Source organism: Coprinopsis cinerea (assembly GCF_000182895.1).
Source record: "Coprinopsis cinerea okayama7#130 chromosome 2 map unlocalized cont3.2, whole genome shotgun sequence".
NCBI lineage: Eukaryota > Fungi > Basidiomycota > Agaricomycetes > Agaricales > Psathyrellaceae > Coprinopsis > Coprinopsis cinerea.
In genome coordinates this window covers 1,782,072-1,802,689 of record NW_003307543.1, presented here as the reverse complement: position 1 = coordinate 1,802,689, position 20,618 = coordinate 1,782,072, and the positions used below count along the sequence as shown (strand labels likewise).

Genomic DNA, 20,618 nt, shown 5'->3' with positions numbered 1-20,618 from the left:
TCAACCGTGGCGTCAATTGTGGAAATAAGGGCGATGTTTACCGCTCGATAGTGCAATCATCGTCGGGTTTGGTCTTGCCCGTCCTGGCGAGAAGGTAAACAGCATCCACTGGGACATCTGATAAATCGAGTTTGGATAGAACGATGGTCAGGCCTCCATCGGGGGAGCTGGCAATTGCATTGGTGACGAGGTCTTGTGTGAGTGAGTTGAACGTCCTGCTGCCTGCACGTGGAATATCGAAATACATCTGGCCCCTTTCCCCTTCAATCCTAGGCCATCTAAGTCCCAGGATTGTACCGAAACTGTTGAGACGCGAAGAGCGGGCGAAATCTCGGACGTTGAGACGAGGCCAATGAACAAGAACTCAAGAGTCGCGACTGATCGTGAGGACGTTATTACCGGTGGCTGTGACTATCCAAAACGTTTATTATTCATGTATTTACAAGTTAGAACCAAATGGACAACGAGAAACTTGTGCTTTCGCTTCGCATTGCATGCCACCATCCACTGGGAAAATACAGCAAATCGCCAGGTTCCAGAACTGCGCTCATCGCTTCAGGAACAACGTGCCTCTGAAAGCTCGAGTCTGGTTCAGACGCGAAAACATCATGATGCGAAGTATTTTCGAGACATGCTTCAGTGGATGAAGGCACCATATACTGTGAAACGGACGGGGGCGCAAGCCAAACGGTCTTGCGGCCCACTACTTGCACTATGGCAAGGTTAGACAGGTAAACCTGCGAGAGAATGAGTGAAGTAGCCTACCATACAGGTTGTTATACGGGTCCTAGATGCATGGTCAAGATGGGTAGAGGATGAGAAAAGGAAGCCCACATACGATGTGCGCCGGGGATATTGTGTTTTCTGGCCCCAACCAATGGTTGAAAATTATCCCCTCTTCGTTGTTCGGTGGCTTATAATCCGGAAGGTGTTTGTAGAACCCGGTGGCATAGGCATAGTCTGGAACGAGGATGTCATCTCTAAGGTCAGGGAACTGAATGAATAGATTATGCTGTGCCAGGTAGTGCTTTTCATCTGAAGGCAGTTGAGCGGGTTGGTCCTCGAAATCCAGCATGGAGAGAAAGTTGTCCCAAGACATAACTTGCTGATCCCAGCTATCCAGTAGATAGTGGCCTCCTACTTCGACGGGTACCATTCGACCTGGCCCAGCGACACTGGAGAGATAGCGAGCGTGCTTCCAGGGGTGGTCAACCAGTGCGGGCCAATCGTTCGCGTAACCAGACACAATGAACGGGGTGTTGTATAGCTTTGTTTGAAAGTAGAGAATCGACGGCGCGGGAATTCTTGGTATGTGGTGGGCTGTGGACGAAAGGCGTCTCTGATCTGTGGACACTGCGTTGGGCTCGATTGTGTGCGGTGTCTCGCGGGGAAGAAGAACGGGAATTGCAGCTTGAAAGTGATGAATGAGCTCATGGACCAACATATAGCGGCCGTGGCCTGGTGTGCCAGAGATGATCAAGGCATGATCAAGGGCCGCAATAGCGTTTTCTGGAGACCCTAGAAATGATTCCGCCAGTGATTGAATGATGCAGCAGTCTGTGTGGATTCTTCGGCAGACATAAAGGATGCGGTCTTCACGCCGGAACGTCCCCATGAGGCGATGGAGGCGATGCGAAAGGTCACGCAAGGCTGGTCTGTGGTTCTGCTGAATGGTTCCCCGTGCAATTTGCTGGGCCACTTGCAAGAGACTTTTTCGACATTCTGCAAACTCTGCATGGGGGATGAACTTTGTTCAGGCTGACAGACACTTGTTTGACATACCCTGGGGGACATCGCTTTCCAGGGAATCTACAACATTTTTTGCGATTTCAGTGAATAGCTCCATGCAAGTTGGAATGGCGAACGACTCTGAGAGGACGGTGGCGACGCCGTCACGCATGTGACTGTCACAGCGCTTCACACGAGACTAATAAAGTCTCCTCTACATAGTTGTGTCGTATTCCATTTCATCGAGTCTGGTAAAAGGTCCAGTACATCAAAGCAATAAGGTCTAGCGATGCCTTTCCAACGACATCCCACCAATACGACCATCCTGCAGGCCGCAAAGGATGAGGTGGAGATGGAGTTCGATTATCAGGGCTCAGCAACAACTAGAACAAGGCGGACGTGACGTTTTCTGAAAGAGTTGAGCAAGTGGGAAAAAGTGGTGATGTGTCAGCATTGATTTCAACGCCCGGACTCATACTTTAAAAGAGGCTTGTCCCAGCGAACCCATTCTCGGTCCACCCATCTGTCACCTCAACTCGGACCTTCAACGCAACTCCCCAAACAAAGCCAAACACTCGCTGTTCCGATCTCTCGGTCTAATTTGGTCGGCCTCCAGGCAATGACTTCCAGGCAAGCCCGTTCTCTTCAGACTTGGTTTTCGTTTTACCAACTATAATCCCTTGAAACAGATTAGACAGGCTACTTCTTCTCCTTGACACCGGCTCTTCTACTTCAGTCAGAAATACTGCTGCCAAACAACTCGCTCAACTTGCCGTAAAGTCGGTCACCAGCGATGTCGCCGTTATCGAGGAGGATACAAAGTCCAAGCGACAACAGGCGACGTTGAGGGACCGCACGTCTTGGGCAGAGTTGATGGCCGTAGTGGCAAGAGTGCGTGTTGTTTTGGTAGTGTCAGGTTGTATTCATAGTCACCGTACCACAGATAATACCATACCTTCACTCAAAATCTTATGAATCCCGAACAGCAGCATCCGTAGCCCTCTCCCAGATCTTCTCCCTTTCACCAGTATGGCAACCACTTGACGGTCATTTTCCAACCTCGCCGGTCGATGCTCCTTGCGAATCTCCTCCAGAATACCCCAAGTTTTTGCTCGCCGAGTTGCTGGACCAGGGAAAGCTTCTCCTAGCTTCGTCGGGAAAGGAATTCATCAAGCCAGCTGGGATTCTAGCCAGCGCAGCAGAGGTCAAAAAGGCACGAAAGGAGGCGATGAGCAGGCTAGGGCTAGAGTTTCTAGACGACGTTGCAGACGACATGGACTTGGACAAGGAATTGACTGAACAGATGGTCATCGAGGACGAAGCTCCCCCGCCTCAATCAACAGAGACCCGCCAATCATCAGCAGACGTCGAAATGGCCCTAGAAACACCGCCTCTGCCCAAAGAACCAGTGAAAGAACCGTCCGCTCCCTGCGACACAGCTGCACCTTCACCGACATCCTCTGCAACGCCTTCTATTCCCGAACCCGACCTATCAACACTTTCAGCCAGAGAGCGCAATCGGCTAAAGCGAAAGCGCAAGCCTGGCAATTCTGCATTTGTTGCAGCGCCTCCACCTCCACCTCAATCTTCAGGTTCAAAGTATGCACCCGCTATGGGCGCTTCTTCAAGCAAGTAGGTGCTCATAGTCGCTGTGGCCAATGCCTTTCTTATTTCAATCCTGCAGGGCGAGACTGATTGCAGCAGAAGAGAGCACATCCACCAAATCCCGAGTCAACAGTCCCATCCCAGGTGATTCTTCAAGTACCTCCGAACGGGTCGTCATCGATCCATCCAAGGGTGGTGCCGTAAATGCAAAATTGGCGAAGCAATCGAAAGCGCTTGAGGTCGAGGACGGGTGCTGGATATGGGATGGCGTAGTCAAGTTGCTCGAGGTCGATCTGTTCAGCGCAGCTTGGGAAGTTCGACACGGAGCCGCTTTAGCTCTACGAGAGCTGCTAAAGGTGCAAGGAAGATTTGGTGGCATGAAAGGCGAGGATTACCTTTCTCGCATTCCCTAACGTCCCGCTGAACAGTGTTTTTCCAGATTCACTCTCGTACGAAGAAAACGAACTTGCCCACGAGAAATGGTGCAACGACCTCTCTGCCCAATTCCTCTGTGTTCTTGTTCTGGATCGTTTCGGTGACTTTGTTTCTGACCAGGTGCGCGTCTCTTTGCGGCTCATCACCATACGTTATCTAACCCTCACAGGTTATCGCGCCCGTAAGGGAAACTGTGTCACAAACTCTCGCCTCCCTTCTGATCCATATGCCTCGTCGATCACTCGTCCATGTTCATTCAATCCTGGTGCAGATGACCAGACAAGATTCCATTACACCACCACAAAATGGGGCGACTTCTGATCCAGAACGTACCCATGTATGGGAAGTTCGACATGCTGGGCTACTGGGAATCAAATACGAAGTGGCCGTGCGAAGTGACCTTTTCGACGTCGTTCCTAAACAAGAGGACGGGCAAAATGCAGGAGGCCGTGCTGTTTTGAAGGATGTCGTGGATTCCGCAATTTTAGGGTACGCTGGGATGTCTTTGCTGATCGTTCGCAGCTGACCTTTTCCTTCCTCTTCGTAGGCTGGGAGACAAAGACGATGACGTTCGCGCAGTCGCAGCTTCATGTCTATTACCAGTGGCCCGACATCTGGTCGAACAGCTGCCAGAGTCGTTGGAACGCGTACTCGTGGTCTTGTGGCACTGCCTGTCCGACATGAAAGACGATCTCAGTTCGTCCGTTGGTGCAGTCATGGACTTGCTAGGTTCGTGCACGCACGACTCGCTCACCATCTTCATCTAAATCTGACACTGCGATAGGAACCCTGGTCACATACGAGAGAGTTATCCAAATCCTTGGAAACGACAGTGTTGCGTACGTCAGATATGCCTCTCCGTTAGCATTGCTCAACTCAAGTGTCTACAGCCTTCCCCTTTCCACGTTGGCCGTCACCCTTTTCCCCTTCTTCCGACACACGATATCTAACGTTCGTCTTGCGGTTGTCAAAACGCTGGATTCTTTCATGGCTGTCCCTTCACTTCCAAGGGGATGGGTCGCAGCACACTTCTTATGCCTCCTTTTCCAAAACCTCATTTGCGAAGAGAGGGAAGACATCCGGGTCGCAACCTCGCAAGCTTGGAAGAGAGCTCTCCTCATATTGTCCCAAACTCCTGGAACCCTAGAGTCGATGCTCGACCAACAGCTTGTCCTTGATTGGTATGCGATCATGATGACACCGATTGGGGTTCCGATCGACTCCAGCAAGTTCTACCGACCGTCAATAACTGCCAACGGCGAAAATCTGCCTGAAAGACACAATGTCGACAAGAATATGCTGGCTCAAGACTTGTCCCTAATACCCATGGAGACAATCATGAAATCCCGTGTCGCTGCTGCCACCGCGCTCGCGGAATTGCTCTTACGCTGGCCTTCGGAAGTGAGTTTGGCATTTCGCTTCGACTTTTTGCTGTCATTGATGACTTTTAGGCCATTACACCCTTTTTCCGCGTGATCCTCATTCACTATGTCGATTCGATTAGCATGCTGCAAAAATTCCTGAGTGGAATCATTGCAGAGGAATGGGCTGAGCAATACGCGCGAGAAAACCCCTCTGGACCGTTGTTAACGGAAAAGAACGACATGGCGAAGGAAATTAGCGACAAGACACTTCTTTGGCTTCAAGCTAAACCACCTCTAGGTTACCACGAAATGACGCCAGCTTTGACAAGGATACATATGGAATGTGCAGCACTGCTCCAAGCCTTCCACTCTGATTGCAAACTTCCGATGTCCTCCATTCCCAACCTGGGTCAGGAAGTGGACATCACCGGTACAGCGCCAGGAGCGTTCACAATCGACACGGCCCGTGTCGCACTTGGGTCGCACTACACTCGATTGCGTGACTCACTCGGGCGAACGAAGAAAAAGGAACTGGCTGTACTTGCTGAACGACGGGAAAAGATCGAGGCCAGCATTACTCGTTACATGGAACTCAAAGCGCAAAACGACAATCGAGTCTCGGCTTCCTTTGCTGCCGCTTTCGTCTCGTTGAGGACCGTGCCTGATAAAGTCAGTCCAATTGTCAAGGGCATCATGAACGGCGTCAAGGTATTGATTCATTCGCGCATCCTCCACATTTATCGAGACTGACGTCTTACCAGAACGAAGAAAACGAGGACTTGCAGACGCGTTCAGCTTTATCCGTTGCACGTTTCATCGATTTCTGTATCAAGCATAACATCGTCCAACCGCCTGACAAGATCGTGAAGAATCTGTGCACTTTCTTGTGTCAAGACTCAGAACAGACGCCAATGTTTTCGTATTGCAAGCAGGATCTGGAGGGCATCCTATCGTTTCGTACTGTCACCAATGGTACCCAGGCGAATGGCAAGGAGAGCTTTGGAGCCTCTCACGCCAAATTCGAGGAAACTCGTAAAGCGCAACTATCCCGACGTGGTGGCAAACTCGCATTCGCTGAATTCTCCCGCATGTTTGGATCGCGGTTGCTCGATGTCCTTCCCAATGTATGGCCATGTATGGTTGGCGGTCTGCTCAGTGCCTTTAACGAGACGGGTATGAGTCTGTCTCACTTCTATTTACGTCTTCTGACATCTTTTCTAGATTCTCCGGAGAAATCTGACCAGTTGATCGAGAAGCAATTCGGACAGGATGTTATCGATTCTCTCAGCGTCCTTGAAGCAGTGTTACCCACATTCCACCCAGACCTTCTTCCCAAGTTCAATCAGATCTTCCCCATGCTGGAACTTGGTATCCGCAGTCGATTCGCCATCATACGACAATGCGCTACAAGATGTTTCGCAACGCTGTGCGACGTTATGACCAACGACGCTATGCGATATGTGGTTGAGAAGATCATCCCACTGATTGGGGATCCTTTGAACCTCTCAAATAGACAAGGGGCTGTGGAGTTGATTTATCGTGAGTGAATGTAATCATTATGGTACAGGAATGGTCTGACCTTTTGGTTCCAGAGATTGTGCAGCGACTCGACATCAAGGTTTTGCCCTATGTCATCTTTCTCGTCGTCCCTGTACTCGGCCGTATGAGCGATGCCAACGATGAAATCCGTTCGACTGCAACCAATACATTTGCGTCACTCGTCAAGATGGTCCCACTGGAGGTATGAACCTTTCCACTACTGCTCACATTATCGCCGTTATGATGTTAATGTTGTTTCAAGGCTGGGCTTCCGGATCCCATCGGCTTCTCGGACGAACTGCTCAAACGACGAGACGAGGAGCGACAATTCCTTGCTCAACTTTTGGATGGCTCCAAAGTCGACCAGTACCAAATTCCCGTCAAAGTCAATGCAGAACTTCGCAAATATCAACAGGATGGTGTCAATTGGTTGGCATTCCTGGCCAAGTATCAGTTGCACGGCATCCTTTGCGATGGTGAGTTGCAGTCCACCCAATGTGCTCAACATAGCTGAAAAAACTATTATAGACATGGGTCTCGGAAAGACGCTACAATCAATATGCATCCTTGCCAGCAAACATCAAGAACGACGGGACAAGTATCGCGAAACGAAGAGCCCCGACGCTGTCCACCTCCCTTCCCTCATCATATGTCCTCCAACATTGACCGGCCATTGGTACTACGAAATTCTCAAATACGTCGAGAACCTGAAGCCTATCCTGTATACCGGCAACGCCAGAGAGCGGTCGCGCATGCTTCCCAAACTTCAGCAACACGACGTTGTCATCACCTCCTATGAGGTTGTCCGAAACGACATTGCTAATCTCGAAAGCCTCAAGTGGCTATACTGCATTTTGGACGAAGGACATGTTATCAAGAATGCGAAGACCAAGCTGACTAAGGCTGTAAAATCGATTCAGGCGCAGCATCGTCTCATCTTGTCCGGTACTCCGATTCAAAACAACGTGCTTGAACTATGGAGTTTGTTCGATTTCTTGATGCCCGGGTTCCTTGGCACGGAGTCTTCCTTTAACGAAAGGTTTGGGAAGCCTATCCTTTCCAACCGTGATGGCAAGAACAAAAACGCAGAGGCCGGTAAGTTGTCTAAATCTTCTTGCCATGTCATACAGCCTGACCGTTTTGCTACTAGCGGCGCTTGCCCTGGAAGCGCTCCACAAACAAGTGCTTCCTTTCCTGTTGCGAAGATTGAAAGAAGACGTCTTGAATGACCTTCCACCGAAGATCATACAGGATTATTACTGCGAATTATCCGAATTGCAGAAAAACCTCTACGACGACTTCTCGAAATCAAAGGCGGGAACTGCGACGGGCAAGACGTTGAAGTCAGATGTGGTGGAGAAGGGCGACCCTGCTCAACAGCATGTCTTCCAGTCCCTACAGTACCTCCGTAAACTGTGCAATCACCCAGCACTGGTTCTTAGGGATGAAGAGGCCACCAAGGTTGCGTTGGAAAACGCGAAGCTCACGAAGGATAGCTTGAGGGACATTCAAAACGCACCCAAGCTGTTGGCTCTCAAGTGTGTATTCTGGCTTCTCTGACGCGTACCTTACTCATTGCCTTGTGCATAGACAACTCCTGATGGATTGCGGCATTGGATCACCTCCGGCATTAGCGGCTGACAGCCAGAAGAGCGAGTTAATCGACGCGCCAACGGATACCTCTGGAACGTTCTCGCAGCATCGCGTACTCATCTTCTGTCAGATGAAGCAGATGCTGGATATCATTGAGACCGATTTGTTCAAGCCTCACATGCCTTCAGTGACTTACATGCGTCTCGACGGATCCACCGATGCCAACAAACGACATGCCATCGTCCAGACATTTAATTCGGACCCCAGTATCGACTGCTTGCTGTTGACGACACATGTAGGCGGATTGGGCTTAACGTTGACCGGTGCCGATACCGTTATCTTCGTCGAACACGACTGGAATCCCATGAAAGACTTGCAAGCTATGGACCGTGCTCATCGCATTGGGCAGAAAAAGGTCGTCAATGTCTATCGACTTATCACAAAGGGCACACTGGAAGAGAAAATCATGGGGTATGTAAATACACATCTTCGTCCTGCTGCTAGAGGTCTAAAGACTATTTTGTAGTCTCCAACGATTCAAGCTTAATATCGCCAACTCTATAGTCAATCAACAGAATTCGGGTTTATCTTCGATGGACACAGACCAAGTACTAGATCTCTTTAGACGGACCACAGAAGAGGAGGATTCAGCGGCAGCGGCCAAGAAGGCAAAGGAGGCCAACAAGCCCATGACTCAGAAGAGCTTATTGGCTGCTTTGGAGGACATGCCGGAAGAAGAGTATGAAGGGTTAGATTTGTCAAGCTTTATGAGCTCGCTTGGACGATAACCATATCATATATCATTATTGCATTCCCCTCAATAGCCTCGTAATTGTTATCATAGCTTTCTGTAGTACTAGCCCGTTTACTAATGTACCGCCTACGACTTGATACGATTTGAAATGAATTGCATGATCTGAACACGAGATGGAATTGATCGTGATACTATAAGCGCTCGCCGCGTCTTGTATTCTTTGAACCTCAACCACGACTACCGCCGCCACCACTACCACCATAGTGTCCACCGCGTTTGCTCCAGAACTTTGTCGAGTGGCTGGCGTCGATGAGCATCTATTTGCACTAAAACGCTCGAGGAACGATCATGGCATCATATCATCCATTGCCACCTCTGAGTTCTCCGGAGCTGTCCAACTTTTCCAGGGCTATCACCGCTCTCGCCTTCGATCCCGTGTCCGATGTTCTCTGGACTGGCGCGGAAGACGGTGTGGTGTCTACGTATTATGGGCATAGAGGCCTGCGAGGTGTCTCTTTCCCGGTCTGTAAAGATGCTCCAGTGTCCAAGATTGTGGCTGGAGATAGTCAAGTGAACGCGTTTTGCATGGGAAGCAACGGAGTCGGTTCTTGGGCCAAGGGAGGACAGAATAAATGGTTTTTCACGTACGTTACTCTGCTACGCTGCGACTGCTAGATCTACTAATGACGGTATAGAGCCCCATCCAATATAGCGGCATTCTCGAACACATACCACTCTTCACATTCTATCGCAGTTTCTTTGACGACATTGGAACTGCTCTTTTTAAACAGCATGACAGGAAGGACAGTGCGACAGATTCCGACAAGCTCCATGTTGACCCACCTACTTTTTTCCCATTCGTCCCTCATCTCTGGCTCCGCCGATGGATACATTCGGATTCATGACCCACGAACCGGCGTCACCAAAAACGGGGCGTCAGAAAGTCTCGTCAAAGCACATATTGGCGCTATCTCCGGCCTTCAGGCTACAAGCAATTTTATCTTCAGCATCGGCATGGGGGAGAGGTTCGCTCACTTTCTTCCTTTTGTGATATCCCTTGTTCATCGTCCAATACAGGCATGCGAGGCCGTTTCCCGATCCGTTAGTGAAAGTATACGATTTGAGGACAATGCGAGCGCTCCCGCCAATTCCGTGTTCCTCCGGGCCAGCCCTCATACATGTGCTTCCCAAACGTTCTTCTAGCATTGCGGTCGCATCTGCGCAAGGTCTGATAAACATTGTTGATGCGTCAAACCCTTCCGCTGCTGGAGAATTCTACCAGGTAAAGTCCACGCCTCTATCTACCCTCCCCAGATCTGATTCTTTTAGTTGGACGTGCCTTCATACCTCACCTCTTTTGCCATATCCCCGACCGGCACATATATTGCCTGTGGAGATGCCGACGGACTAGTTCATCTTCTCTCGCAAGCTGAGGATGCTTCCCTTCCGTTCAATGGTTTCGATGGCCAGCCTACTCCGTGGATGGACACTCCTGCCCCCATTCCCGAGATCGATTGGCAGGATGATACGTATGTGAGCAACAGCCCTTGTCAAAGCTAGTTGCTGAAATGACTTTAGACCACTCAACTCGATTGGCCTTCCCTACTACGAGACGCCGTTGCTATCGGCATGGTCTCCAGTGGTTGCAACTGCCCCTTACTTCCCTCCGCCGCAGAGGATCCCCCCTCAAGTCCTCAACTCAATCAAGACAAATGACAACATTGCATATGCCCCACTGCCAAAGGAACTTCGGGGAAGACGGAATCTAGCTATTGCTGCACCCAAGAAAGAAAACGCTCGATTCCGAAGTGGAAAGGGTAGAAAGGAGGTGAGGATGACCACCCCCCGTCACCCACCGCGGAGCTAACATTATGGCTGTTTCCAAGTCTGGTTCTGACACTACCATTCTCGATGACATCCACATCCCTGAGTTTTATCGGAAAGTCGAAATCGAGTACTCCAAGTTCGGCGTCGAGGACTTCGACTTCGGGTATGCTTCCATTGATTTTCATGTGTCCGCGTCATCTAATTCCTTTCAGGTTCTACAACCAAACCCAGTTCAGCGGCTTGGAAACGCACATCCTCAATTCCTACACCAACTCCCTCGTTCAAGTCCTTCACTACATTCTCCCCATTCGCCAACTCGGGAAGTCACATATCACGACCGACTGTTCAAGGGAACACTGCCTTCTTTGTGAACTCGGCTTCGTTTCCCGCATGCTGGAAGATGCCAAAGGGACGAATTGCCAATCGAGCAATTTCTGTCGGACGGTTGGAGTGCTGGCTCACAGTAAGTCAGCGCGCATCCCTCTCCTGGAAAGATGCTGACATTCTTTCCAGATTCTAATGCTATTGAACTCGTCGACTTCGGACGGGAAACCTCCGAAGTTGACTATGCACATAAGATTCAGATATTCCACCGCTTCCTCATTGACCACCTCAGTTCGGAAGGCAACTCTTTCCCTTATAATCCCTTACTGCTCAAGCCTACTGCTGCAAACCATGGCGAACTGGCACCAGCGCCGATCACCCAACTTATTGGTGTCGATGCCAAAAACATTATAGTTTGCTCAAGCTGCAAAGCCGTTCGCGAGAAGGACAACATGACGCATGTAATCGACCTTATCCACCCTCGAAAGGTTCACAGACTCTGTCGTACTCCAAGTTTACACTGATTGACTCTTCAGGATACCACCACTGCCCCAGACTTTGCGGCGATACTTCGATCATCGCTTCTCCGGAGTATGACGCACAAGGCAACTTGCCAATCTTGCAAGCACTTCGCTACATTCACATCCCAACGCTCGATACCCTCTAGCGACCTTCCGCCCATCCTTGCACTGAACGCGGCTGTGTATAACGATGAGAATATTGAATATTGGTTGGATTCCAAAGCAGGTCCTTTCCTGAAACCTCAAGTACAAGTGTCCGGGCAGCTAGGCGACATGGACGATCCCCAGGTCGTCACCTATGAGATCAGGGTGAGAGCAACCTGTTGGGACTCCTCGTATATGCTAACTCGCGATGAAAGTGCCTTGTTGTCAAAATTACGACCAAAGGGAAGCAATCCCATTTGGTTGCTCTCGTGAAGCGTACGTTGGTCCAGTCACGCACCCTTCCCAAGTTCTTAAATGCCTGTAGTTCCCCCCGAGGAGAACGATGGGATTGAAGGCTCTTGGCTAATCTTTAACGATTTCATGGTACGACATATATCCGGGAAGGAGGCACTTAGCTTCCCCGGGAAATGGAAGGCAAGTGAACAGCTACATGTCCCTTCTTTTTGATACGAACAAGACATACAGGTTCCTGCCATTATCTACATGGAAAGGGTAGATTTGCGAGGCAGATTGGATCTGAGCAATCTTCTCCCAGCGGGCGACCCAAGTATCCTAACTCGAGATACATCGATATCGCAGTTCGTCCCTTCTCCCATTCGCCTGTTGCTCCCGCTGATGGATGATACAAGGAACCGGGATCAGGGATCTATCCGCCACCAGCTACTGACTCCAGACGAATTGCCGAAGCCAGGAACTCTGGTGGCCATCGACGCTGAATTTGTGTCGATGCAACAGGTGCTTCCTATCTCATGTTGATGCAACAAAAGGGACTGGCCTAAACATGCGACAGGAAGAAACAGAGATCCGGTCTGACGGCGCGAAGAAAGTCTTAAGACCAGCGAGACTGAGCTTGGCTCGAGTGTCTGTACTTCGAGGGGACGGGCCCAAGCGGGGCATTCCCTTCATCGACGACCACATTCACACGAGCGAGGTCATCGTGGATTATCTGACCGAATATTCAGGGATCCGATGTAGGTTGTTTGCCCAAACTCCGGCAACAGAACTGAGATGACATTTGAATAGTCGGGGATCTCGATCCCATGCTCTCTAGGTATACTCTGACACCTCTGAAGGTTGTTTACAAGAAGTTACGCGCACTTGTCGACTGCGGATGCATTTTCGTTGGTCACGGCCTCTCCAAGGATTTCAGGATCATCAGTAAATCAATGCAGTCATTGTCTGGTACCGTGCTGATAACCATTGAGCAGATATCTTCGTGCCTCCGGAACAGGTGATCGACACTGTAGACTTATACTTTGTCAAGTCAAGACAGCGGCGGTTATCCCTTCGTTTCCTGGCGTGGTTCGTTCTGAAAAAGCACATCCAGACCGACACCCACGACTCCATCGAGGACGCGCGTTCGGCATTGGATTTATACCACGCATATCAAGAAATGGAGGAAGAAGGGGTGTTTGATGCGAAACTGGACGAGATCTACAAGGAAGGGAGGCAATACGTGAGTGCCGGTTTCTCTGCTTCTGTGCTCGGCTAATCGTGAACCTTCTTAACCAGAACTTCAAGCCGCCAGTCGTAGAGGGATCTGCATCACCTATCTTATCTTCGCCAGGTATCACCCACTCGGTTGCACAGAGCTACGTGGAACACAGCAGTCCCATGCATATGGCATTCCATCCGGGTCAGCACGCCGTGTATCCCCCAAGCAAATCGTGGCGCAGTTGAAAGAGTTGCAAGTATTGTGCATTGTAGTAGTCCTGTCCTTGAATATGAATAGTGAATACAAACTTTTTTGAGCCTCGCTTCTTCAGATGTCGAAGTCGTCATCCAAATCCTTTCGTCGTTGGTACTGGGATGCAAGAGATCAAGTCCGTCAGAATTAAGCCCTCGGATTGACGGTAAGAAAAATGCTCACAATGATCTTCGATTTGTTCGTCTTTCCAGAGTCCTGCACCTCTTCAAACTGATGAGAGAACCGGTAGTTAGTCGCAGGCCTGCAACGTAGAGAGCCACATCTCCAAACCTGATCAAGGAGATCTATGAGCTGCGTTTCCGTGACTTTGCTTCGAAGTTGGCCGCCTTGCGCCATGCGGATGAGGACTGCTTCGATTTGCTGTGCACGTTGCTGACTGACAAGTGATATCCTGGACACTGGAACCCCGTAGCATTGCAGACATAAGTCGGCTGAACACGACAATCTATATGTACAAATCAATACTTACACCTCTCCCTTGCTGCCGGTTCCAGTATCCGAGCAATCACGTCTTTACGCATCTCCTGCTCGGCTGCCCGTTTAGCGGCCTCTTCATCTTGTCCACCAGCAGTGGAAGGGGGTCCTCCGGGAATGGCGTCTGTGGGTATGTTCATGGTCGAAGAAAGGCTGTAATTTCGAAGAAATGTATCTAGACCCGATGGAGGAAGGTGATGATGGTAGAGATTTGTTCTTTGATGGCCGCTTAGTGCCAAGCCCGGGTTCGAATGGGCGTTCTCACATCAAGTTTAGCCATCCGAATCTAAGTAACCTAGAACTAGTACAATGACACAGGAATCTCTTAATCTGCTGAATGATATTGTACAGTGCCTTTATTCTCTCTTCATTCGCGCAATGTACTACTCCTTTATGCGGTTCCGTTCACTTTGCCCTCACGGGCTTTCTTCCAGCTTTCAAAATTCACCCCTTCCCTGGCTTCGAGAAGTTGGAATTCAGGAAGAGCTTGGAACCAACCAGCCATAAGGTTTCCATTGCTCTTCGCGGTATATGCCGCCTCTTCGTCCGAAATCTTGATGGGCGTCCTTCCATGGGCTCCGGCGGCTGCGTCTGCCATAAGTTGAGCTTGACATGCCCTCTCCAAGGCAATGTAAAAGAAAACGGTTGCCTCGATGGTGTTGGTAGCCACCAGGAGGCCATGGTTCTGCAGAATGGCAGCCTGTATGCGACACGGAGTTCTCGGTTAGCTCTCGTCAGTGAGTGAAACTGGGCAAGTCTCAACAGACCTTCTTGGACCCGAGTTCCTTTGCGATGTTAAAACCTTCGTCCTTGTCCAGGACGATGCCATTAAACTGATTGTATAGGACTATGTCCTAAAGAGCGGGGAGGTAAGTCGCCTTTCTGCACTGGTCGAATTCCAGGACACATACGTTATAGAATGCACAAGCGTCTTGATTCAACATTGCCAACTCGATTCCCAGGGACGAGAATGCCTTCCCAAAGATCGAGTGCGTATGTGCAGCACAAAGGACGTCTGGCCTTGCGGTGTGTATTGCAGCATGGATCATGTAGGCAGCAGTGTTGAGCATTCGACGAGGCCCTGATTCATCCTGGGCTCGTTACATTAGATGCCAGCAAGCCTTCTTTCGAGTGAGGGAGCTTACCTGAATTTTCCCTGCGTGACTATAATTTTCGGATTATTAGCGTTCAACAATGCAACTAAGAAAAGACCTACTCGACAAGCAGGAGATCTTCAGGTTTAATCAGGGAGAAATGCAACCCCTGTCCATACGTGAGTTGAAGCCATCATCCAACTTGTGTTTTTTACTATTAGATCCTTACGAATGGGTTAACCCAGAAGCAATCGGTCTTGATGGGATCCTAGACGGCGGAAGAGACGTTACAGAAAGGGGTGCGTGAGGTTAAGATGACCTACCCGGACAGTGATATGCCCGGCGACGCCTTCGTTAAATCCCAGGTTACCTGACCTCTCGAGTGAATATTGCTTCTAGCCTACATCTGCTGCACTGTACGTACCAAAAATCCGAAAAGCCTGAGCTAGACGGAACTTGAGCCAGTCTCGTTCCTCGAGCTTGGTGGAAAAAGTAGGTGGGCGGGGGGTGAACGCCTTGTTCTGACTCTCGATCTCTTCGGCGACACTGTCGCCTTTGGAATGGACGCCGATATGTTCTGAAGCCATTGTAGTACTGTCGATTGCAGAAAGGGGAGGGGAATCACTGAATACCAAAGGTTCGGTCCTCTTTATAGCATTCGCCGGTCTCCTGAGTGCTCAAGGATAACCGGTTGTTGCAGTACCGGTGGATCAGCTGCATGACGGTATGAGAGGGGGCACCATCATGTGGACTACCGTGAGGTTCTTCACATATATATATACAAGTGCAACTATGCGATAAGAAGCTCAGTGCTGGAGTCAGTGCTGACTTTGTGCTGACTCCCACCATAATTGCCACCAATATTTCCTGGCGCGCTGGATCATGGTGACCCGCCCCACCATATTTCTTCGAGCGAGAACTGGTGCTCACTCCATTCTCCGCTTCGTTCGCCGTAGCATAGAGTGGATCGACCTTATCCGTGTACACTGTGGATAGCGTTCGAGCGGTTTCCATCGTGTTCATTTTCGCGACCATGCTAGAACGTTTCAGCACAACAAGTTGAACGTTGAAGAGGCGCGTCGAGGGCACTAGAAGGATGGGTTACCCGATTTGGCAATAGACTGGATGACGCAAGGGCAAGTTTCCTCACGTGCAAGGGAAATGTTCCAGATGTTTCGGGCTCGTTCGAAGGGTTTCCAAAGGCCACAGAACATATAAAATGCTGCACACCAAACATCGTCCCTCCACAGTTCATTTCTTCCTCTTAATTTCCTAAAGTCGGTCAACCAACTCCCAATCTATCGATATACCCACTGACTTTCATCTAGACCTCATCGTTAACAATGTCCACCTCAAAAGCTGTCGGTATCGATCTCGGCACCACCTACTCGTAAGTTCTTTTATCATAGGTACTGCGTCCTCGTCGGGAGCGATTCTGACCCTGTTTTTCCCTAGATGTGTCGGTGTCTGGCAAAACGACCGAGTGGAAATTATTGCCAATGACCAGGGTAACCGTACCACCCCCTCCTACGTCTCGTTCTCCGAGAGCGAGCGTCTCATCGGTGATGCCGCAAAGAACCAAGTCGCCATGAACCCCCACAACACGTAAGTTCCCCTCGATCGTTGCATTTTTCTCAAGATCGATAACTGATCGCGCTTGCATCACAGTGTCTTCGACGCGAAGCGTCTCATCGGTCGCAAGTTCGAGGATCCTGAAGTGCAATCCGATATGAAACACTTCCCCTTCCGCGTCTTCAGCAAGGATGGCAAGCCCTACGTCGAGGTCGAGTACCGTGGAGAGAAGAAGCAGTTCGTAAGTTGATCTTGGCTTACTTCTTATTCTTATCTAACATGCTTCCCTTTGTAGTCTCCGGAAGAAATCTCCTCTATGATTCTGCTCAAGATGAAGGAGACCGCCGAGTCCTACCTTGGCACCACTGTTTCCAACGCCGTTGTTACCGTCCCCGCCTACTTCAATGACTCTCAGCGACAGGCTACCAAGGACGCGGGTACCATCTCTGGTCTTAACGTTCTCCGTATCATCAACGAGCCTACGGCCGCTGCCATTGCTTACGGCCTCGACAAGCAGGTCACTGGCGAGCGAAACGTCTTGATCTTCGACCTTGGAGGAGGAACTTTCGACGTTTCTCTATTGACCATCGAGGAGGGTATCTTCGAGGTCAAGGCCACCGCTGGTGATACTCACTTGGGTGGTGAGGACTTCGACAACCGTCTCGTCAACCACTTCATCCAAGAGTTCAAGCGCAAGAACAAGAAGGGTATGTTCAACACAATACTATAGTTTGATTAGTTACTGATGAATCTTCCTAATAGATATCTCTGGCAACGCCCGTGCTGTCCGTCGTCTCCGAACCGCTTGCGAGCGTGCCAAGCGAACACTCTCATCTGCCACCCAAACCTCCATCGAAATCGACTCTCTCTTCGAGGGCATCGACTTCTATACTTCCCTCACCCGTGCTCGTTTCGAGGAACTTTGCCAGGACCTCTTCCGAAGCACCCTCGATCCCGTCGAAAAGGTCCTCCGTGACTCCAAGATCGACAAGGCCAACGTCCACGAGATCGTCCTCGTTGGTGGTTCCACCCGTATCCCCCGTATCGTTAAGCTCGTGTCCGACTTCTTCAACGGCAAGGAGCCCAACAAGAGCATCAACCCCGACGAGGCTGTCGCCTATGGTGCCGCCGTCCAGGCTGCCATCCTTTCTGGTGACACCTCCGAGAAGACTCAAGACCTCCTCCTCCTCGACGTTGCTCCTCTCTCCCTCGGTATTGAGACCGCTGGTGGTGTCATGACTGCCCTCATCAAGCGAAACACCACCGTCCCCACCAAGAAGTCTGAGATCTTCTCCACTTACGCCGACAACCAACCCGGTGTCCTCATCCAAGTCTTCGAGGGTGAGCGTGCCCGCACCAAGGACAACAACTTGCTCGGAAAGTTCGAACTTTCGGGCATTCCTCCCGCTCCCCGTGGTGTTCCCCAAATCGAGGTCACTTTCGACATCGACGCCAACGGTATCCTCAACGTCTCCGCGTCTGACAAGACCACTGGCAAGTCCAACCGCATCACCATCACCAACGACAAGGGCCGTCTCTCCAAGGAGGAGATCGACCGCATGGTTAGCGAGGCCGAGAAGTTCAAGGCTGAGGATGAGGCTGCCGCTGCTCGCATCACCGCCAAGAACGGACTCGAGTCCTATGCCTATAACCTTCGCAACTCGATCCAAGACCCCAAGCTCGCTGACAAGTTTGATGCCTCTGACAAGTCCAAGCTCGAGGCGGCCGTCAACGAGACCATCCAGTGGCTCGACAACTCGCAAGAGGCTTCCAAGGAGGAGTACGAGAGCAAGCAGAAGGAGTTGGAGGGTATTGCCAACCCCATCATGCAAAACCTCTACGCCTCTGCCGGCGGTGCTCCTGGCGGCTTCCCTGGCGCTGGCGGTGCTCCTGGTGGCTTCCCTGGTGCCGGTACCGGTGCTAGCGAAGACGGTCCTAGCGTGGAGGAGGTCGACTAAACAACATGATATCACTTTTCGCGTTCTCTCTTTGTCGCATATCATTTCTATAGTGGACTTAGACTAAAATTACCTCATTGTATCATATACTTCATTGCAATTTTCATTTCATTTTTCTCTGCTCTCCTACATACAATCATTCAATGATTCAAATAAGGGCTTGGAGAAAAAAAGTGACGCAGGTAAGGATTGAACTCGGGACCCGGTCCGATACGGATAAAGCTGTTGATCGCCGGCGAGCGGCAAAGTTGTAAGGGATGGGAAACTGCTGACCAATCTCATTATCTGAGTCAAATTCAGACTCCGAAAATCCTTGGTCGTTGGCTCTGGTCTGGCTTGGGTGTCCGATACTTATAACGTTTGCAAAACGATTTGGTCGACAATCTTTCTTTCCCCCAACCTTCACCTTCTCTCTTTTTGCCCCAAACGGCCTGTAGCGAAGCTGGCTGCCAACAGCGCTCTCGCCTCCCTCTTCAGGCGCTATTGCTCCAAGAATGACCAGCAGCAAGTCGCTTAATCGAGTCTGCAACGACGACGTCTTGGACAAACTGGAGGAACTCTCGATCATCAACATCGACAGCGACGAGGATGACTCGCCATCCTATGGCTCAGCGTCACTCCCGACGCCTGAGGCCCCGCATGTCGACTTCACCGTGCGAGCGTCGCCGTACGATTGCCAGACCCCCGTTCAGTACTGGTACAGCGGGGAATACGCGAACAGTGCTGAACGTATGGAGCCTGTTAAACCACCAGGGGCGCCTTTGTTGAAGGACATGGACTCGTTTACGGAGGGGACGGGATGTGGCAGCTTCGAAGATCTCCCCTCTACACTTAACCATGAAGACTCCGATCTCGTTTACCCAACAACGGAGGAGACCCTCTCCCTCCTTCCACCGCCGGACTCTCTCTTGGCATATATCGAGCAATGGAGGAGCGATATACTCGAAGAACCGTCTCTACCCGTCAAGCGACCTCGGTCTCCGTCTCCAGAGGACGACCGCTCAGCCCGACGCACCCGCCCTCGTATTCGAGCTGTGTCATTACCAGCAACGTTCAAGGCCTATACCCAAAGTATTGGCTTCTGCACCACCCGCAGTGAGCCAGAGGCGCCAGATTAGCGACTGCGTCCGCGGCAGCGCGAACTGCCACCCTCGGAATTCCCATCAACCCTGTCGAGTCATTTCCCCGAAGGCGCAGACGTCGAAATCCAGCCGTGTTCAACACATCGATTTACATCTACAACGAAGACGTCGCAGAATAACTTAAATGGCCGGAAGAATGAAGCCGTCATCGACGATCTAGATTCTTTACTAGACTTGTTGTCGACGACGAAGGGCTTTTCTTCCAATGACCGCTTCCCGTTTCTTTTCATTTCTTTCTGATTACCACGAGCGTCAAGATCCCAGGACTTGGTTCCCTCTTCCCCCGCAACACAAGCACACAGCATGGCATGTCGTCCTGGCATGGCCGACCGCTGCAAAAGTCCCCATGGCTCACGCCGAGTCACATCCCACCACCCACTTAACACCCGACCTACCCCACTTCTCGACATGGACTACTACCAAGCCGTATATGCTATCTGGATAAATTATTGGACTATTAGCATGGAATCTTTTTCCATCCCTTAACACCCCATGTTTCACGATGTTACGACCCCATTTCCCAAACTATACAACCATGTCCACACCCCCAGATATCTAACCCCGTATCTATACTAGGCTTGCGATCCTTAATCCATTGCTATACCCCTTCGATCTTCGTTCCACCCTTATGCTTGACGGCTTTTTGTATTCTTTCGGTTCTCTGTTGTGGACAGTCTTGCCGCCATTGTTGCCGTTTCAAGCTATGTGCTATCCACACCTCCCTGCTGTACGCCAAGCTTGTAGCTGTCCTATCCAACTCTCTCCAATGTTCCATACACATCTGTGCCCATTTTGTCTTGCAACCCCTGTCAGGT

General features: G+C 50.6%; 8 protein-coding genes across 8 annotated transcripts; 4 read left to right on the top strand and 4 right to left on the bottom strand.

Moving 5' to 3' along the window:
• Positions 1 to 37: 37 nt before the first annotated feature.
• CC1G_13928 (hypothetical protein) lies at positions 38 to 247 on the bottom strand (the record flags this gene model as incomplete). Its single annotated transcript, XM_002911842.1, has 1 exon — positions 38 to 247. The coding sequence occupies one exon, from the start codon at positions 245 to 247 to the stop codon at positions 38 to 40; it is 210 nt and encodes a 69-aa protein (XP_002911888.1).
• A 476-nt stretch (positions 248 to 723) lies between these two features.
• On the bottom strand, positions 724 to 1,075 carry CC1G_13927 (jumonji domain containing 5; the record flags this gene model as incomplete). Its single annotated transcript, XM_002911841.1, has 3 exons — positions 724 to 737; positions 766 to 787; positions 839 to 1,075. The coding sequence occupies 3 exons, from the start codon at positions 1,073 to 1,075 to the stop codon at positions 724 to 726; spliced, it is 273 nt and encodes a 90-aa protein (XP_002911887.1).
• Positions 1,076 to 2,017: 942 nt separating this feature from the next.
• Positions 2,018 to 9,052, top strand: CC1G_13926 (Mot1; the record flags this gene model as incomplete). The annotated part of the gene is made up of 18 exons (XM_002911840.1): positions 2,018 to 2,085; positions 2,469 to 2,619; positions 2,672 to 3,360; positions 3,413 to 3,705; positions 3,773 to 3,888; positions 3,938 to 4,257; positions 4,316 to 4,497; positions 4,553 to 4,607; positions 4,659 to 5,169; positions 5,220 to 5,840; positions 5,894 to 6,305; positions 6,354 to 6,671; positions 6,725 to 6,873; positions 6,934 to 7,147; positions 7,200 to 7,766; positions 7,822 to 8,209; positions 8,262 to 8,735; positions 8,791 to 9,052. The coding sequence occupies 18 exons, from the start codon at positions 2,018 to 2,020 to the stop codon at positions 9,050 to 9,052; spliced, it is 5,790 nt and encodes a 1,929-aa protein (XP_002911886.1).
• Positions 9,053 to 9,290: 238 nt separating this feature from the next.
• Positions 9,291 to 13,535, top strand: CC1G_13925 (PAB-dependent poly(A)-specific ribonuclease subunit PAN2; the record flags this gene model as incomplete). Its single annotated transcript, XM_002911839.1, has 17 exons — positions 9,291 to 9,662; positions 9,714 to 10,043; positions 10,096 to 10,300; positions 10,348 to 10,547; positions 10,597 to 10,846; positions 10,905 to 11,008; positions 11,058 to 11,308; positions 11,359 to 11,657; positions 11,706 to 11,999; positions 12,050 to 12,110; positions 12,160 to 12,218; positions 12,321 to 12,433; positions 12,485 to 12,590; positions 12,646 to 12,826; positions 12,879 to 13,013; positions 13,064 to 13,311; positions 13,368 to 13,535. The coding sequence occupies exons 1-17, from the start codon at positions 9,367 to 9,369 to the stop codon at positions 13,533 to 13,535; spliced, it is 3,300 nt and encodes a 1,099-aa protein (XP_002911885.1). The 5' UTR covers positions 9,291 to 9,366.
• Positions 13,003 to 14,177, bottom strand: CC1G_05078 (hypothetical protein; the record flags this gene model as incomplete). Its single annotated transcript, XM_001833326.2, has 5 exons — positions 13,003 to 13,289; positions 13,599 to 13,659; positions 13,726 to 13,773; positions 13,834 to 13,961; positions 14,033 to 14,177. 4 exons carry the CDS (start codon positions 14,175 to 14,177, stop codon positions 13,618 to 13,620), a joined length of 363 nt encoding a protein of 120 aa, XP_001833378.2. The 3' UTR covers positions 13,003 to 13,289; positions 13,599 to 13,617.
• Positions 14,178 to 14,428: 251 nt separating this feature from the next.
• On the bottom strand, positions 14,429 to 15,718 carry CC1G_05077 (class II aldolase/adducin domain-containing protein; the record flags this gene model as incomplete). Its single annotated transcript, XM_001833325.1, has 8 exons — positions 14,429 to 14,737; positions 14,805 to 14,891; positions 14,949 to 15,128; positions 15,183 to 15,201; positions 15,254 to 15,300; positions 15,361 to 15,399; positions 15,455 to 15,501; positions 15,556 to 15,718. The coding sequence occupies 8 exons, from the start codon at positions 15,716 to 15,718 to the stop codon at positions 14,429 to 14,431; spliced, it is 891 nt and encodes a 296-aa protein (XP_001833377.1).
• Positions 15,719 to 16,459: 741 nt separating this feature from the next.
• On the top strand, positions 16,460 to 18,786 carry CC1G_13924 (heat shock cognate 70). Its single transcript, XM_002911838.1, has 5 exons — positions 16,460 to 16,521; positions 16,587 to 16,736; positions 16,800 to 16,944; positions 16,999 to 17,410; positions 17,466 to 18,786. Exons 1-5 carry the CDS (start codon positions 16,475 to 16,477, stop codon positions 18,659 to 18,661), a joined length of 1,950 nt encoding a protein of 649 aa, XP_002911884.1. The 5' UTR covers positions 16,460 to 16,474; the 3' UTR covers positions 18,662 to 18,786.
• A 242-nt stretch (positions 18,787 to 19,028) lies between these two features.
• Positions 19,029 to 20,552, top strand: CC1G_12967 (hypothetical protein). The gene is made up of 2 exons (XM_001833322.2): positions 19,029 to 19,756; positions 20,068 to 20,552. Exons 1-2 carry the CDS (start codon positions 19,156 to 19,158, stop codon positions 20,184 to 20,186), a joined length of 720 nt encoding a protein of 239 aa, XP_001833374.2. The 5' UTR covers positions 19,029 to 19,155; the 3' UTR covers positions 20,187 to 20,552.
• The last annotated feature ends 66 nt before the right edge of the window (positions 20,553 to 20,618 follow it).